At 43.1% G+C, this 15913-nt stretch overlaps 1 protein-coding gene across 2 annotated transcripts in view; it reads left to right on the top strand.

The window, feature by feature from the left end:
- The window catches only part of LOC118395068 (ephrin type-A receptor 4-like), a 51610-nt gene extending 38156 nt beyond the window's left edge, over positions 1–13454 (top strand). For both annotated transcript variants that reach the window (XM_052464200.1, XM_052464199.1), the window contains exons 12-18: positions 5940–6125; positions 6277–6338; positions 6718–6927; positions 7086–7262; positions 10857–11047; positions 11160–11318; positions 12134–13454. In XM_052464200.1, the coding sequence (XP_052320160.1) occupies positions 5940–6125; positions 6277–6338; positions 6718–6927; positions 7086–7262; positions 10857–11047; positions 11160–11318; positions 12134–12263 (1115 nt within the window). In that variant the 3' untranslated portion in view covers positions 12264–13454. The remainder of the gene's footprint in view (positions 1–5939; positions 6126–6276; positions 6339–6717; positions 6928–7085; positions 7263–10856; positions 11048–11159; positions 11319–12133) is intronic.
- Positions 13455–15913: the final 2459 nt, after the last annotated feature.

Here is a 15913-nt window from a genome sequence, read left to right as displayed (position 1 = left end):
TGTAGGTGATTCAGGGGTGTGTGTGTTTATACTGTGTGTGTGTGTGTGTGTGTGTGTGTGTGTGTGTGTGTGTGTAGTGTGTGTGTGTAGTAGGTGAGTTTGGGGAAGTGTGTAGTTATTTATACTGTGTGTGTTGTAGGTGAGTTTGGGGAAGTGTGTAGTTATTTATACTGTGTGTGTTGTAGGTGAGTGTGGGGAAGTGTGTAGTTATTTATACTGTGTGTGTTGTAGGTGAGTTTGGGGAAGTGTGTAGTTATTTATACTGTGTGTGTTGTAGGTGAGTTTGGGGAAGTGTGTAGTTATTTATACTGTGTGTGTTGTAGGTGAGTGTGGGGAGGTGTGTAGTTATTTATACTGTGTGTGTTGTAGGTGAGTGTGGGGAGGTGTGTAGTTATTTATACTGTGTGTGTTGTAGGTGAGTTTGGGGAGGTGTGTAGTTATTTATACTGTGTGTGTTGTAGGTGATTGTGGGGAAGTGTGTAGTTATTTATACTGTGTGTGTTGTAGGTGAGTTTGGGGAGGTGTGTAGTTATTTATACTGTGTGTGTTGTAGGTGATTGTGGGGAAGTGTGTAGTTATTTATACTGTGTGTGTTGTAGGTGAGTGTGGGGAGGTGTGTAGTTATTTATACTGTGTGTGTTGTAGGTGATTGTGGGGAAGTGTGTAGTTATTTATACTGTGTGTGTTGTAGGTGAGTGTGGGGAGGTGTGTAGTTATTTATACTGTGTGTGTTGTAGGTGAGTTTGGGGAGGTGTGTAGTTATTTATACTGTGTGTTATAGGTGAGTTTAGGTGTGTAGTTATTTATACTGTGTGTGTTATAGGTGAGTTTGGGGATGTGTGTAGTTATTTATACTGTGTGTGTTATAGGTGAGTTTGGGGAAGTGTGTAGTTATTTATACTGTGTGTGTTGTAGGTGAGTTTGGGGATGTGTGTAGTTATTTATACTGTGTGTGTTATAGGTGAGTTTGGGGAAGTGTGTAGTTATTTATACTGTGTGTGTTATAGGTGAGTTTGGGGAAGTGTGTAGTTATTTATACTGTGTGTGTTATAGGTGAGTTTGGGGAAGTGTGTAGTTATTTATACTGTGTGTTGTAGGTGAATGTGGGGATGTGTGTAGTTATTTATACTGTGTGTGTTATAGGTGAGTTTGGGGAGGTGTGTAGTGATTTATACTGTGTGTGTTATAGGTGAATGTGGGGAAGTGTGTAGTTATTTATACTGTGTGTGTTGTAGGTGAGTGTGGGGAAGTGTGTAGTTATTTATACTGTGTGTGTTATAGGTGAGTCTGGGGAAGTGTGTAGTTATTTATACTGTGTGTTATAGGTGAATGTGGGGAAGTGTGTAGTTATTTATACTGTGTGTGTTGTAGGTGAGTTTGGGGAAGTGTGTAGTTATTTATACTGTGTGTGTTATAGGTGAGTTTGTGGGAGGTGTGTGTAGTTATTTATACTGTGTGTGTGTGTTATAGGTGAATGTTTGGGGAAGTGTGTAGTTATTTATACTGTGTGTGTAGGTGAGTTTAGGTGAGTTTGAGTCTGGGGAAGTGTGTAGTTATTTATACTGTGTGTGTTATAGGTGTGTGTGTGTTGTAGGTGAGTTTGGGGAAGTGTGTAGTTATTTATACTGTGTGTGTGTGTTGTGGGGAAGTGGTGACTGTGTGTGTGGGTGAGGTGTGTAGTTATTTATACTGTGTGTGTTGTAGGTGAGTTGGGGAAGTGTGTAGTTATTTATACTGTGTGTGTTGTAGGTGAGTTTGGGGAGTGTGTAGTTATTTATACTGTGTGTGTTGTAGGTGATTGTGGGGAAGTGTGTAGTTATTTATACTGTGTGTGTTGTAGGTGAGTTTGGGGAGGTGTGTAGTTATTTATACTGTGTGTGTTGTAGGTGATTGTGGGGAAGTGTGTAGTTATTTATACTGTGTGTGTTGTAGGTGAGTTTGGGGAGGTGTGTCGTTATTTATACTGTGTGTGTTGTAGGTGATTGTGGGGAAGTGTGTAGTTATTTATACTGTGTGTGTTGTAGGTGAGTTTGGGGATGTGTGTAGTTATTTATACTGTGTGTGTTGTAGGTGAGTTTGGGGAGGTGTGTAGTTATTTATACTGTGTGTGTTATAGGTGAGTTTGGGGAAGTGTGTAGTTATTTATACTGTGTGTGTTATAGGTGAGTTTGGGGATGTGTGTAGTTATTTATACTGTGTGTGTTGTAGGTGAGTTTGGGGAAGTGTGTAGTTATTTATACTGTGTGTGTTGTAGGTGAGTTTGGGGAGGTGTGTAGTTATTTATACTGTGTGTGTTATAGGTGAGTTTGGGGAAGTGTGTAGTTATTTATACTGTGTGTGTTATAGGTGAGTTTGGGGAAGTGTGTAGTTATTTATACTGTGTGTGTTATAGGTGAGTTTGGGGAAGTGTGTAGTTATTTATACTGTGTGTTGTAGGTGAATGTGGGGATGTGTGTAGTTATTTATACTGTGTGTGTTATAGGTGAGTTTGGGGAGGTGTGTAGTGATTTATACTGTGTGTGTTATAGGTGAATGTGGGGAAGTGTGTAGTTATTTATACTGTGTGTGTTGTAGGTGAGTGTGGGGAAGTGTGTAGTTATTTATACTGTGTGTGTTATAGGTGAGTCTGGGGAAGTGTGTAGTTATTTATACTGTGTGTTATAGGTGAATGTGGGGAAGTGTGTAGTTATTTATACTGTGTGTGTTGTAGGTGAGTTTGGGGAAGTGTGTAGTTATTTATACTGTGTGTGTTATAGGTGAGTTTGGGGAGGTGTGTAGTTATTTATACTTTGTGTGTTATAGGTGAATGTGGGGAAGTGTGTAGTTATTTATACTGTGTGTGTTGTAGGTGAGTTTGGGGAAGTGTGTAGTTATTTATACTGTGTGTGTTATAGGTGAGTCTGGGGAAGTGTGTAGTTATTTATACTGTGTGTGTTATAGGTGAGTCTGGGGAAGTGTGTAGTTATTTATACTGTGTGTGTGTGTGTGTGTGTTGTAGGTGAGTTTGGGGAAGTGTGTAGTTATTTATACTGTGTGTGCTGTAGGTGAATGTGGGGATGTGAGTAGTTATTTTTACTGTGTGTGTTGTAGGTGAGTTTGGGGAAGTGTGTAGTTATTTATACTGTGTGTGTTGTAGGTGAGTTTGGGGAAGTGTGTAGTTATTTATACTGTGTGTGTGTGTGTTGTAGGTGAGTTTGGGGAAGTGAGTAGTTATTTATACTGTGTGTGTTATAGGTGAGTTTGGGGATGTGTGTAGTTATTTATACTGTGTGTGTTATAGGTGAGTTTGGGGAAGTGTGTAGTTATTTATACTGTGTGTGTTATAGGTGAGTGTGGGGAAGTGTGTAGTTATTTATACTGTGTGTGTTATAGGTGAGTTTGGGGAAGTGTGTAGTTATTTATACTGTGTGTTGTAGGTGAGTGTGGGGATGTGTGTAGTTATTTATACTGTGTGTGTTATAGGTGAGTGTGGGGAAGTGTGTAGTTATTTATACTGTGTGTGTTATAGGTGAGTTTGGGGAAGTGTGTAGTTATTTATACTGTGTGTTGTAGGTGAATGTGGGGATGTGTGTAGTTATTTATACTGTGTGTGTTATAGGTGAGTTTGGGGAGGTGTGTAGTGATTTATACTGTGTGTGTTATAGGTGAATGTGGGGAAGTGTGTAGTTATTTATACTGTGTGTTGTAGGTGAATGTGGGGATGTGTGTAGTTATTTATACTGTGTGTGTTATAGGTGAGTTTGGGGAGGTGTGTAGTTATTTATACTGTGTGTGTTATAGGTGAATGTGGGGAAGTGTGTAGTTATTTATACTGTGTGTGTTGTAGGTGAGTTTGGGGAAGTGTGTAGTTATTTATACTGTGTGTGTTATAGGTGAGTCTGGGGAAGTGTGTAGTTATTTATACTGTGTGTGTTATAGGTGAGTCTGGGGAAGTGTGTAGTTATTTATACTGTGTGTTGTAGGTGAGTTTGGGGAAGTGTGTAGTTATTTATACTGTGTGTGTTATAGGTGAGTCTGGGGAAGTGTGTAGTTATTTATTCTGTGTGTTGTTGGTGAGTTTGGGGAAGTGTGTAGTTATTTATACTGTGTGTGTGTGTGCTGTAGGTGAATGTGGGGAAGTGTGTAGTTATTTATACTGTGTGTGTGTGTGTTGTAGGTGAGTTTGGGGAAGTGAGTAGTTATTTATACTGTGTGTGTTGTAGGTGAGTTTGGGGAAGTGTGTAGTTATTTATACTGTGTGTGTGTGTGTTGTAGGTGAGTTTGGGGAAGTGAGTAGTTATTTATACTGTGTGTGTGTGTGCTGTAGGTGAATGTGGGGAAGTGAGTAGTTATTTTTACTGTGTGTGTTGTAGGTGAGTTTGGGGAAGTGTGTAGTTATTTATACTGTGTGTGTTGTAGGTGAGTTTGGGGAAGTGTGTAGTTATTTATACTGTGTGTGCTGTAGGTGAGTGTGGGGAAGTGTGTAGTTATTTATACTGTGTGTGTTGTAGGTGAGTTTGGGGATGTGTGTAGTTATTTATACTGTGTGTGTTGTAGGTGAGTGTGGGGGAGTGTGTAGTTATTTATACTGTGTGTGTGTGTTGTAGGTGAGTGTGGGGAAGTGTGTAGTTATTTATACTGTGTGTGTTGTAGGTGAGTTTGGGGAAGTGTGTAGTTATTTATACTGTGTGTGTTGTAGGTGAGTTTGGGGATGTGTGTAGTTATTTATACTGTGTGTGTTGTAGGTGAGTTTGGGGAAGTGTGTAGTTATTTATACTGTGTGTGTTGTAGGTGAGTGTGGGGAGTGTGTAGTTATTTATACTGTGTGTGTGTGTTGTAGGTGAGTCTGGGGAAGTGTGTAGTTATTTATACTGTGTGTGTTGTAGGTGAGTGTGGGGAAGTGTGTAGTTATTTATACTGTGTGTGTGTGTTGTAGGTGAGTCTGGGGAAGTGTGTAGTTATTTATACTGTGTGTGTTGTAGGTGAGTTTGGGGAAGTGTGTAGTTATTTATACTGTGTGTGTTGTAGGTGAGTTTGGGGAGGTGTGTAGTTATTTATACTGTGTGTGTTGTAGGTGAGTCTGGGGAAGTGTGTAGTTATTTATACTGTGTGTGTTGTAGGTGAGTTTGGGGAAGTGTGTAGTTATTTATACTGTGTGTGTTGTAGGTGAGTTTGGGGAAGTGTGTAGTTATTTATACTGTGTGTGTGTGTGCTGTAGGTGAATGTGGGGAAGTGAGTAGTTATTTATACTGTGTGTGTGTGTGTTGTAGGTGAGTTTGGGGAAGTGTGTAGTTATTTATACTGTGTGTGTGTGTGCTGTAGGTGAATGTGGGGAAGTGAGTAGTTATTTTTACTGTGTGTGTTGTAGGTGAGTTTGGGGAAGTGTGTAGTTATTTATACTGTGTGTGTTGTAGGTGAGTTTGGGGAAGTGTGTCGTTATTTATACTGTGTGTGTGTGTGTTGTAGGTGAGTTTGGGGAAGTGTGTAGTTATTTATACTGTGTGTGTGTGTGTTGTAGGTGAGTTTGGGGAAGTGTGTAGTTATTTATACTGTGTGTGTGTTGTAGGTGAGTTTGGGGAAGTGAGTAGTTATTTATACTGTGTGTGTGTGTGTTGTAGGTGAGTTTGGGGAAGTGAGTAGTTATTTATACTGTGTGTGTGTTGTAGGTGAGTTTGGGGAAGTGTGTAGTTATTTATACTGTGTGTGTGTGTGTTGTAGGTGAGTTTGGGGAAGTGTGTCGTTATTTATGCTGTGTGTGTGTTGTAGGTGAGTTTGGGGAAGTGTGTAGTTATTTATACTGTGTGTGTGTTGTAGGTGAGTTTGGGGAAGTGTGTAGTTATTTATGCTGTGTGTGTGTGTTGTAGGTGAGTTTGGCGAGGTGTGTAGTTATTTATGCTGTGTGTGTTGTAGGTGAGTTTGGGGAAGTGTGTAGTTATTTATGCTGTGTGTCTGTGTTGTAGGTGAGTTTGGCGAGGTGTGTAGTGGCCGTCTGCGTCTCCAGGGAAAGAGGGAGATCTACGTGGCCATAAAGAGTCTGAAGGCAGCATACTCTAACAAACAGAGGCAAGATTTCCTCTCTGAAGCCAGCATCATGGGACAGTTCGACCACCCAAACATCATCAGACTGGAGGGCGTGGTCACGCGATGTGAGTGATTGACAGCTACTTTGACCAATCCAAGCAGAGATTGACAGGTTCCGTCTACATTTATAAAGATATAAAAATGCAGAGGACCCCGAAACTGATCCTTGTGGAACACCCCCCTGTCTTAATCGCTGCTTGTTTGTCTCCTGTGCAGGTAAACCAGTGATGATCATCACAGAGTACATGGAGAATGGATCTCTTGACGCCTTCCTCAGGGTAAGAGGTCCTAGTGTTTCTTGGAGCGTCAGGTAGCCTAGTGGTTAGAGCGTTGGACCAGTAACCAAAAGGTTGCTGGATCGAATCCCCGAGCTGACAAGGTGTAGCTCTGAACAAGGCAGTTAACCCACTGTTCCACGGTGGGCTGTCATTGTAAATAAGAATTTGCTCTTAACTGACTTGCCAAGTTAAGCAAAGATTAGAAATAAGTTCTATCTCTATGTCTTTGTACTGTGTGTTATATTCTAAAACAGCGGGGGTTTCAATTAAGACCTAGACAACCAGATGAGGGGAGTTCCTTACTCGTCAGTGACCTGAATTCAGCCCTCCGTGGAGTGAGTTTGACACCTGTCCTAAAATCTCTCTCTCTCTCCGTTAGAAACACGATGGTCATTTCACAGTGATCCAGTTGGTGGGCATGCTGCGTGGCATCGCGTCGGGCATGAAGTACCTGTCTGACATGAGCTACGTTCACCGAGACCTGGCCGCCCGCAACATCCTGGTCAACAGCAACCTGGTGTGCAAGGTGTCTGACTTCGGCCTGTCCCGGGTACTCCAAGAGGACCCTGAGAATGCCTACACCACACGGGTAAGAACACAGGGAGAACATAGAACACTAACATGTCTATCTGGGGTAATGTGAGATAGGTTCATGTTTCAATGACTGTAAGATCACTCACCTTTCAACTATGGGTCCTTTGTGCTAGACTGTGGATTCAATTACAATTCTCTTCCCATGTGTTACAGGAGGTGACTGGGACGTACCACTCTCCAGGGGGGAAGATCCCCATCAGATGGACCTCTCCAGAGGCCATCGCCTACAGGAAGTTCACCCCATCCTCTGACACCTGGAGCTATGGCGTGGTCATGTGGGAGGTGATGTCCTATGGAGAGAGACCATATTGGGACATGAGTAACCAGGATGTAAGTGTGTTTTCTATGTAATGGATTTCCCCTGAACGTGGAATCTTTTTTTGTGTGGACTGAAGCAAAGTTAGATGGTTACAGTGCATTTGGAAAGTATTCAGAGCCCACTTTTCCCACATTTTGTTACGCAACAGCCTTATTCTAAAATGGGTTAAATCAGTCTACACACAATGCCCCATAATGGTAAAGTGAAAACAGGTTTTTAGAAATGTGTGCAAATGTATTCACTGTCGACAAAGTTAGTTAAACATGCTTTCTTACCCTCTTTCTCTATACCCTGTTCTCTCTCAATTCAATTTAAGGGCTTTATTGGCATGGAAAACATATGTTAACATTTCCAAAGCAAGTGAACTAGATCAAATCAAAGTTTATTTGTCACGTGCGCTGAATACAACAGGTGTAGGTAGATCTTACAGTGAAATGCTTACTTACTGGCTCTAACCAACACTGCAAAAATGGTATTAGGTGAACAATAGGTAAGTAAAGAAATAAAACAACAGTAAAAAGACAGGCTATAAAAGTAGCGAGGCTACATACAGACACCGGTTAGTCAGGCTGATTGAGGTAGTATGAACATGTACAGTGGGGCAAAAAAGTATTTAGTCAGCCATCAATTGTGCAAGTTCTCCCACTTAAAAAGATGGGAGAGGCCTGTAATTTCATCATCGTAGGTACACTTCAACTATGACAGACAAAATAAGAAAGAAAAATCCAGAAAATCACATTGTAGGATTTTGAATGAATTTATTTGCAAATGATGGTGGAAAATAAGTATTTGGTCAATAACAAAAGTTTATCTCAATACTTTGTTATATACCCTTTGTTGGCAATAACAAAGGTCAAACGTTTTTTGTAAGTTTTCACACACTGTTGCTGGTATTTTGGCCCATTCCTCCATGCAGATCTCCTCTAGAGCAGTGATGTTTTGGAGTTGTTGCTGGGCAACACAGACTTTCAACCAGGCAGTGATGCAACCATGCTCTTGCAGCTGTAGAACCTTTTGAGGATCTCAGGACCCATGCCAAATCTTTTTAGTTTCCTGAGGGGGAATACGCTTACTCTTCACGACTGTCTTGGTGTGTTTGGACCATTCTAGTTTGTTGTTGATGTGAACACCAAGGAACTTAAAGCTCTCAACCTGCTCCACTACAGCCCCGTCGATGAGAATGGATGTGTGCTCAGTCCTCCTTTTCTCTCCTTAGTCTTGGTTAGGTTGAGGGATAGGTTGTTGTCCTGGCACCACCCGGCCAGTTCTCTGACCACCTCCCTATAGGCTGTCTCGTCGTTGTCGGTGATCAGGTCTACCACTGTTGTGTCATCTGCAATGATGGTGTTGGAGTCGTGCCTGGCCATGCAGTCGTGGGTGAACAGGGAGTACTGGGGGGGACTGAGCACGCACCTCTGGGGAGCTCCAGTGTTGAGGATCAGCGTGGCAGATGTGTTGCTACCTACCCTCACCACCTGGGGGCGGCCGGTCAGGAAGTCCAGGATCCAGTTGCAGAGGGAGGTGTTTAGTCCCAGGATCCTTAGCTTAGTGATGAGCTTTGAGGGTACTATGGTTGAACGCTGAGCTGTAGTCAATGAATAGCATTCTCACATACGTAGGTGTTCCTTTTGTCCAGGTGGGAAAGGGCAGTGTAGAGTGCAATAGAGATTGCATCATCTGTTTGGGCGGTATGCAAATTCGAGTGGGTCTAGGGTTTCTGGGATAATGGTGTTGATGTGAGCCATTACCAACTTTTCAATGCACTTCATGGCTACGGACGTGAGTGATGCAGGTTGCCTTTATGTTCTTGGGCACAGGGACTATGGTGGTCTGCTTGAAACAACATGTTGGTATTACAGACTCAATCAGGGACATTGAAAATGTCAGTGAAGGCACCTGCCAGTTGGTCAGCACATGCCTGGAGCACACGTCCTGGTAATCCGTCTGGCCCTGCAGCTTTGTGAATGTTGACCTGTTTAAAGGTCTTACTCACGTCTGCTACGGAGAGCGTGATCACACAGTCGTCCGGAACAGCTGATGCTCTCATGCATGCCTCAGTGTTGTTTGCCTTGAAGTGAGCATAGAAGTGATTTAGCTCTCTGGTAGGCTTGTGTCACTGGGAAGCTCGCGGCTGTGCTTCCCTTTGTAGTCTGTAATATTTTGCAATCCCCGCCACATAAGATGAGCGTCAGAGCCGGTGTAGTATGATTCAATCTTAGTCCTGTGTTGACGCTTTGCCAGTTTGATGGTTCATCGCAGGGCATAGCAGGATTAATTGTAAGCTTCCGGGTTAGAGTCATGCACCTTGAAAGCGGCAGCTCTACCCTTTAGCTCAGTGCAAATGTTTCCTGTAATCCATGGCTTCTGGTTGGCGTATGTACGTACAGTCACTGTGGGGACGATGTCCTCGATTCACTTATTGATAAATCCAGTGACTGATGTGGTGTCCTCCTCAATGCCATCGGAAGAATCCCGGAACATGTTCCAGTCTGTGATATCAAAACAATCCTGTAGTTTAGCATCTGCTTCATCTGACCACTTTTTTTATAGACAGAGTCACTGGTGCTTCCTGCTTTAATTTTTGCTTGTAAACAGGAATCAGAAGGATAGAGTTGGGGTCTGATTTACCAAATGGAGGGCGAGGGAGAGCTTTGTACGCATCTCTGTGTTTGGAGTACAGGTGATCTAGAATTGTTTTCCCTCTGGTTTCACATTTAACATGTTGATAGAAATTTGGTAGAACTGATTTAAGTTTCCCTGCATTAAAGTCTCCAGCCACTAGGAGCACCGCTTCTGGGTGAGTGGTTTCCTGTTTGCTTATTTCCTTATACAGCTGACTGAGTGCGGTCTTTGTGCCAGCATCTGTCTGTGGTGGTAAATAAACAGCCACGAAAAGTATAGCTGAAAACTCTCTAGGCATGTAGTGTGGCCTGCAACTTATCACAATATACTCTACTTCAGGCGAGCAAAATCTAGAGACTTCCTTAGATTTCATGCACCAGCTGTTGTTTACAAATATACACAGCACGCATATCCATGTCGTCATTCAGCCACGATTCCGTGAAACATAGAATATTACAGTTTTTGATGTCCCGTTGGTAGGATATTCGTGATCGTACCTCGTCTAATTGGTTGTCCAACGATTGCACGTTGGCGAGTAGTATTGACTGTAACGGCAGCTTCCCCACTCGCTTTCTACGGGTCCTGACCAGACATCCGGCTCTTTGTCCTCTGTACCTGCGTCGCTTCCTCTTGCAAATAACGGGGATGTTGGCCCTGTGGGGTGTTTGGAGAGTATCTTGTGCGTCGTCTTTGTCTAATCCGAGGTGAGTGATCGCTGTCCTGATATCCAGAAGCTCTTTTTTTGCCGTAAGATACGGTGGCAGAAACATTATGTACAAAATAATTTACAAATAACACGAAAAAAACCCCCCACATAATAGCACAATTGGTTGGGCGCCCGTAAAACTGCTGCCATTTCTTCCAGCGCCATTTTCCCTTAGTAAACAAAAGTGAGATAATCAATAAAAAATGAACAGTAAACGTTACACTCACATAAGTTCCAAAAGAAGAAAGAAATGACAAATGTCTCTCTCCCTCTCCAGGTGATAAAAGCAATAGATGAGGGCTACCGTCTGCCCCCGCCAATGGACTGTCCTGTGTGTCTACACCAGCTGATGTTAGACTGCTGGCAGACAGAGAGAACACACAGACCCAGCTTCACACAGATCCTCAACATGCTGGATAAACTCATCCGCAACCCGACCACCACTCTGAGGAGGACAGGAGGAGACAGGTACACACGGGGGACACAATGTCTTTCATTGCAAGCTCTTTCAATGTGTTTTTCCAGCATAACATTCACTCCCCATAACTACCTCAACCTCTGTCTTTATCTCTCTGTGCAGACCTGTTCCCAGTCTGTTGGAGCCTGTAGGAGGTCCAGAGTTTGTGTCAGTGTGGTCAGCAGAAGACTGTCTTCAGGCTATAGGGATGGGCATGTATAGAGACACGCTCACTACTGCTGGATACACCAGCCCTGACAGCCTGCTAACCCTCACACATCAGTGAGTCTCTCTCTAATCCCCCTCTCTCTATATATCACTATGGCTCTCTCTATTTCTCTGCTAACCCTCACACATCAGTGAGTCTCTCTCTAATCCCCCCTCTCTCTATATATCACTATGGCTCTCTCTATTTCTCTGCTAACCCTCACACATCAGTGAGTCTCTCTCTTATCCCCCCCCCCTCTCTCTATATATCACTATGGCTTTCTCTATTTCTCTGCTAACCCTCACACATCAGTGAGTCTCTCTCTAATCCCCCCCCCCTCTCTATATATCACTATGGCTCTCTCTATTTCTCTGCTAACCCTCACACATCAGTGAGTCTCTCTCTAATCCCCCCCCATCTCTCTATATATCACTATGGCTCTCTCTATTTCTCTGCTAACCCTCACACATCAGTGAGTCACTCTCTAATCCCCCCTCTCTCTATATATCACTATGGCTCTCTCTATTTCTCTGCTAACCCTCACACATCAGTGAGTCTCTCTCTAAACCCCCCTCTCTCTATATATCACTATGGCTCTCTCTATTTCTCTGCTAACCCTCACACATCAGTGAGTCTATCTCTAATCCCCCCTCTCTATATATCACTATGGCTCTCTCTATTTCTCTGCTAACCCTCACACATCAGTGAGTCTCTCTCTCTCTGTATCTCTCTCTCTAACCCCCCTCTCTATATATCACTATTGCTCTCTATTTCTCTCCCTCTATTTCCCCCCCCGCTCTCTCTTTCTCTCTCTCTCTTTCTTTCTGGGTGGGTACTCATAGTCTTCTTAACTCTGAACATGTCTAATTGAATTATTCCATGTTTACAGGGATATGACCAGTATAGGAATTATCACACCATCACACCAGGACCAGATCCTTGCCAGTGTGCAGCAGGTATTGCTGTCCCACATGCAACAAATACAGGAACAGATGCCAGACAGTATGGTTCCCGTCTGAGCCAGTGAATGGATACAAAACTAAAACAATTTTTTTTAATGAATTTTATTTACCTCATCCATGCACTTTAGAATGAGATTTTCACAAGGAATTACATCAACATACAAAAAACTACAACAGAAAATATGAACGGAAGAGAGAAAAGCAGCACTTTTATAAACCCTATGAACTTTGACCTTTGAACTATGACCTGAGGTTTGACCTGAGGCTGAAGAAGCTGCTGAAGATGGTTTCACTGCAACACTGAGGAAACAACAAGACATTTTGTCCATTTTTTGTTTACTTTTTGTACATACGTGTCCGTGTAAATAACATTTCATCTGCTCCTGATTTTTCTTTTTAAAAACATTTTTTGTTGTTGTTGATTTTGTGTCATCCCGACTTGTCATGCGCGAAACGTGTCTGTAGCTCATTCAGAGTGGTGCCATAGTTTTCAGTTTAGAAACTGTTTTCTCTCCCGTACAAATTTCAAAACGGAATAGACACCTCCAGTTTGCCTCATATGCATCTCAGGACTAGACTACCAATTTGTCTTTATACCAGAAGGACTCCAGCTCACATTCCCACGAAGAAGTAATCCATCCATTGAGCTTTGTAGATGAGGACTAATGAGTGCTACAAATATTCACCAACAAAGATTTGTAAGTTAAAGTTAGTGAAGCATAGTTCGACAAATAAAAACAGGACAAATTGAATGTCGTCTGGAAGTCGAGAAACTTAATGGACGAGCTGATAAAGTGTAGTTCTGAAGCATCACTGTGTGTGCGTGTGTGTGTGTGTCAGGGTTGGGGTCAATTCCATTTAAATTCCAGTCAATTCAGAAAATACAATGACATTCCAACTCCAATTCTCTTCCAATGCTTTTCAATCAGTAAAATGTTCAATTAGAATTGGGTTTACTTTCTGAATAGACTGGAATTGAAATGGAATTGACCTCAATCCTGGTGTGTGTGCTTGCCTTTGAGGACTAGTTTGGGATATTCAAAGACAGAAATATGGGCAGGGGAGCGTTTTGTGATAGAATGTATGTGTGCCAAGCTCTTGCTGGCTTTTTATTTAGGATGAGCACATTAACAACAGTATTAGCTAGTTTTATCTCGTCAACGATTAACATATACTCTAGGTATTACATGTCTTTGTAAAATGTTACTGTTTGGAAATACAATCAGGTGCATAAAGGATTTCATTCTATTTATCGTCTTCTTATTATCCAGGTTGTACATTGTGAAATAGGACAAATGTAAATGACTGAAATGGGTCATTTCTGTCTGAACTTCTTTTTGATGCTGATGCGGAAGAGTGTGTGCGACTGGGAAGTGTGTGTGTGTGTGTGTGTGTGTGTGTGTGTGTGTGTGTGTGTGTGTGTGTGTGTGTGTGTGTGTGTGTGTGTGTGTGTGTGTGTGTGTGTGTGTGTGTGTGTGTGTGTGTGTGTGTGTGTGTGTGTGTGTGTGTGTGTAACTGGGAAGTGTGTGCACTGGTGTGGTCTGACTGGCAACAAAGCCAGGTGGATTAAAGTGAAGGGTGCTGGGAGGCATTCTGTTAAAACGTTCAGTGGTGTGGAGAGAGCCATCTGCTAAACACACACGGAGAATCGCATACACAGTGTGTCACACACACACACACACTGTGACACACACGCAGCAGGAGAGAACTTCGGGCACACACACATGGACAGCATAGGTGAAGGACATCGGTAGCAGTACAACACAGATATGTCACTTTAGCAACGACATGTACTTGCACAAAACCAAACCTCAATTTCACATTCAAATCAGGGATATTTGCTTTTTTGGATTAAATAAAATCCTTGCCAGCTGGAGACAACAGGCAAATCACCTTGGATACTCAGACATTCTACACCGGGGTTTTGCATATGATCTGAGAGAGACACACACACACACACACTCGCACCAACACAAAGCCGGCCTGTGGGTTAGGGGTGTGGGGCAGATATGCTGGGACAGTCTTTTTGAAGAGTTGATCCTGTTAATGGTGTTAGACACACTCCTCTCTCCCACAGACGAAACCCATCTCGGACAAAACCCACTCTGTCCTTATAGATTCATGTGCGCCCACTCTCCCACTCTAATAGAGTTTGAGGGAGACCGGAGCACGAAGATAGACACCCGTTCTTAATCTGTCCGTCTGTCTACGCAGGCTGCCACTGAAAAAAACATGTTAAGAGAACAGAATCTCTGTTAGGATGAATGCTTCAATTAAAAAATTCTCCCCTCTGTCTCTCGTGCGCTCTCTCTCTCTCCCGCTCTCTGTAGGGTGTCATTGTGGTCTTTTGGTCACTAGATTAGTGTGGTAATAGAACAGGCTAATCTCGCCTGGTCTTACACAGGGGGAGTGACTGTGGGGTGTCTTTAATAGCCAGCCAACCGTACCCTAATGTGTGTGTGACTGGGAGGAGAGAGACAGCGTTTAGACACACACACACGCACACACAGTCGCACGCACATACACACACACACACACACAGCCAGGGTTTACATTTCTTTCAGGATTTCCATTTAAATGCATCACCTCATTGACCAACGCAATGCCAGAGGCATTCCCACGGTAACCCTGGTGTGCGTGTTTTGTGTGTGTGTACGTGCAAGCAAGTTTGCATGCCCACTGGTACTGGTAGAGAGGTGACAGGCAGTCCCCCCCAGTGTAAAATAGCATACACTGAGTATACGAAACATTAGGAACATCTGCTCTTTCCATGACATCGACAGGCCAGGTGAATCCAGGTGAAAGCTATGATCCCTTATTGATGTCACTTGTTAAATCCACTTCAAATCAGTGTAGATGAAGGGGAGGAGACGGATTAAAGAAGGATTTTTAAGCATTGAGACAATTGAGACATGGATTGTGTGTGTGTATTTTAGTGCCTTTGAACGGGTACGGTAGTAGATGCGAGGAGCACCGGTTTGTGTCAAGAATTGCTACCAGCCAACTTGACACAACTGTGGGAAGCATCCCTGTGGAACACTCGACACCTTGTAGAGTCCATACCCCGGCGAATTGAGGCCGTTCTGAGCGCAAAAAGGGGTGCATCTCAATATTAGGAAGGTGTTCGTAATATTTTGTACACTCAGTGTATACAGAAACGCCTAGTCCCTCTTTTTATCTCCCTCTCTCACGCCATCCTGGCGTAGCCACCTGTCCAATTTGGCAACCTGTGCTCCCTTTATTACTGAAGCCACTGACTCGAGTCATGTGATCCACCTCTCCCGCTGCCAGTGGACAGATAACATCTGACAGACATTAAAAGCTGACTAATGAGTCTGAGACAGACATTAGCAGCCAATTAATGAGTCTGATGTGGCATCCTACCACAGCACCTTTCACCCTATAAACTGTTCAGACAGTTGGGTAATAGCTCTATGACTTTTCTGAGGAATAGTTATAAGGAATACTTCAAACAGCCACAGCCATTTAATGGAGTCTTGTCAAGGAAAGTAAGTGGCTGTAATGAAAACCAACAAACAGAGTCTCAGAGTGGAAATGCTGATGATCCTAATGAATACATTGACAGAGGGGACCTGATCCTAGATGGACCCAGAGTTGAGGAGTCCTGGTTTAAAGGTCATAGAGGGGTCGCTGAGGGCGTAGTTGTCCGGGTCAGGGGAGGAAGGGTGTGGTCTGCAGACCTACAA

The sequence above is a fragment of the Oncorhynchus keta genome, chromosome 15, assembly GCF_023373465.1.
Source record: "Oncorhynchus keta strain PuntledgeMale-10-30-2019 chromosome 15, Oket_V2, whole genome shotgun sequence".
NCBI classification, from domain to species: domain Eukaryota; kingdom Metazoa; phylum Chordata; class Actinopteri; order Salmoniformes; family Salmonidae; genus Oncorhynchus; species Oncorhynchus keta.
Note: the sequence above shows the minus strand (reverse complement) of the source record. Positions and strands in the feature narration are given on the sequence as shown.